The sequence below is a fragment of the Gnatocerus cornutus genome, chromosome 9 (assembly GCF_029298725.1).
Source record: "Gnatocerus cornutus isolate USDA-ARS CGAHR chromosome 9, icGnaCorn1.1, whole genome shotgun sequence".
NCBI classification, from domain to species: domain Eukaryota; kingdom Metazoa; phylum Arthropoda; class Insecta; order Coleoptera; family Tenebrionidae; genus Gnatocerus; species Gnatocerus cornutus.
Genome location: NC_142241.1, coordinates 899285 through 901701, shown reverse-complemented (window position 1 = coordinate 901701; position 2417 = coordinate 899285). Strand labels below are relative to the sequence as shown.

Genomic DNA, 2417 nt, shown 5'->3' with positions numbered 1-2417 from the left:
TATTAGTTTGAAAAAAAGAGAATCTCAAATTTTTATTTGAGAAAAGAAATTTTTATTTCCATCCATGTTTATAGTTCAATTTGCATTCACTCATTGTCGGTCGTGGAAATAAATCTAAGGTTTGGAGAAAAAGTAGCATTTGTTATTTGGCCGAAAAGTGGCTTTGTTTCGCTACGCTTCGCCTTGCTACTGCAGTTTAATTGCTGGACAAAAAGTACCACTTTTCTGCCGTATAACAAAATCTAATATACATGTCAAAATATTACAATAAGACAGAAGTTAAAAACAAACTGCTAAAAGCAGCGCCATCGACAGTAATGTTTGCCATGTGCGGTCGATACGACGCTGCACGCCGGCTTGAAAGTTAATAGAATGATCGATCGAACGTTCATCTCTATTTAAGTTGCGTTTTCCACCCGAGAAATCGAAAAATCTTCTTATATTTGGGCGCTGTATTATTTCGCCGGATGTGTGCCTTCAACTCCGACCAAATCAGTTCAATAGGATTGAACACACAATGATATGGAGGCAGCCTTAAAACGGTGTGTCCATGTCTCTTTGCAAGCTCGTCAATATGGTATGATTTGCTATATGTTTTGGTGCGAAGAACTTCGATTAATACTGACTTTCTGTAATTTTCTTCGAAGTAGACGTCGTTTTCATGCAAAAAATCCTGGATTTCATCTTTTCGGCTAGAATTATTCGGGATTTTTCGTAACTGTGGCGAATGATAGCTAGCATTATCCATCACAATAATACTGTTTGGTGGAAGGTGAGGAATCAGTTTTGTTTCAAACCACTCATTAAAAATATTTGCAGACATATTTTCGTGGTAATCAACTTTTGCGTCCTTAATGTTGGTCGCAGCTAACAGTAAGGCATCTTCACGCAGCCATCCATCTGCGGAACCCACGTTCAATATAATAACACGTTCCCCTCTTGATTTTGGTACATCGAAAGAACACCTCTTCGAGCTGTCGGTCCATCCACGTTGAGCCGTGTCGTGGGTGTCGTACCACGTTTCGTCCAAGTAGAAAATTGGTCTGTTTTCTTCTCGGAATTTTTTTATATCATTCAGATACTCGTAGCGCCATTTCCTTAGTCGTTCAGACTCCATGATAACGACTCGTTTGTTAATTTTCTTGTACCTGAAGCCAATTTTTGTCAAAAAACGCCTCAAGCTAGTTTCCGAACAACTAATCATATTATTGCTCTTCAATTCTGTGTACAAGAGGCACACGGTGGGAGCAATTTTATTTTTATAAAAATCATAAATTGTCCTCTGAATCATTTCGGCATCTTTTACATCATCTAAAGTCCGAAATACTCCAGAATCTGAGCGCACCTTCCGACTTTGAATTTCATTCCTCACAATTTTTTGCACTGTTGAAGAAGCAATGATGTTTTTTTATTATTCCTCTTTCGTCACCTTTGTTTTCTTCCACGAAAAATTGGAAAACACTTTTAATTATCTCCTTCGCGTCGTTGCTTAGAAATTTGTGGCGTCTTTTTTCTTGAAAATTTCTTGTAGCATCTTCTTCTACCGACACATCTGCTGCGTTGGCGTTGCCTTCCTCACAGCTAACTGTTTCGACGTCGATGTCACTATTTGCTACTTGATCCTCGACTGGACGCCACATTTTTTTTGAATATCACACAAAATCACTTTGCTAATCAGAAGCCAGTTGATATTCTGACGTTTAGAGTAAGACTAACTTAATGTGCAAAAAAAAGTAGGGAATGTTTTCTGTTTTCAAAAACAGAATCTTATTGGTTCCAATATTTGACTAATTACCTAAATCCTGAAAATGTACGGTCCGGGAATTACGCTTGGATTATAGCTAGGTATGACATTTAAGGGGGGGTTTCTCCAAAATTAGTCAGCACTAATTGTAAAGTAAGTACCATCGTTACTATTGTTATTATTTACTTCTGAGTAGAAAAACAGTCCCAAATTGTGGGATTAATATTAAGTCTATGTGTATTGTACAAAAGACGGTATTAGCTATAATAATTCCGACGTCGAACGTATTTTTTCCAGTAATTTTTGTAATGCAACGGAACAAAATACTTAATATAATACTTATAATAACTTAAAACGTAACCGAAAATTATTACTCAAACGATTCAAAATAACAAGACGACGAAAACGCGTTTTCTTATTAGAAAATCAATAGTATTTATAAAAATAAGACTACTCCTAATTGCGAACCCCTAAGCAGTGTTTGAGTGACAACCCAGGCCTCAGAGCCGAAATTTATGACCCCTCAACCGCACCGTCGTAAAAACCCTTAAAAGTCAAGTCATCTGAGCAGGTCAGCGCCAGATTATCTTGACGGCTGCTTATAACTAAAGTGACTTCCTGTCGGTTTGTATTGTATCGAGGTCGCAAGTTTTTAGGTTGTGTCTCGGCAAGA

General features: G+C 37.5%; 1 protein-coding gene across 1 annotated transcript; it reads right to left on the bottom strand.

The window, feature by feature from the left end:
- Window positions 1-394: 394 nt before the first annotated feature.
- Window positions 395-1640, bottom strand: LOC148167670 (uncharacterized). The gene is made up of 2 exons (XM_088045050.1): window positions 1430-1640; window positions 395-1383 (listed from the first exon to the last, which is right to left on the bottom strand). Exons 1-2 carry the CDS (start codon window positions 1638-1640, stop codon window positions 395-397), a joined length of 1200 nt encoding a protein of 399 aa, XP_087901176.1.
- Window positions 1641-2417: the final 777 nt, after the last annotated feature.

Excerpts from the sequence above, each read along its gene's own strand:
- LOC148167670 (XM_088045050.1), bottom strand. The coding sequence starts at position 1,640 with ATGTGGCGTCCAGTCGAGGATCAAGTAGCAAATAGTGACATCGACGTC. Across the intron at positions 1,384-1,429 it reads TTTCGTGGAAGAAAACAAAG|TGCAAAAAATTGTGAGGAAT; the intron begins GTGACGAAAGAG and ends CTTCTTCAACAG.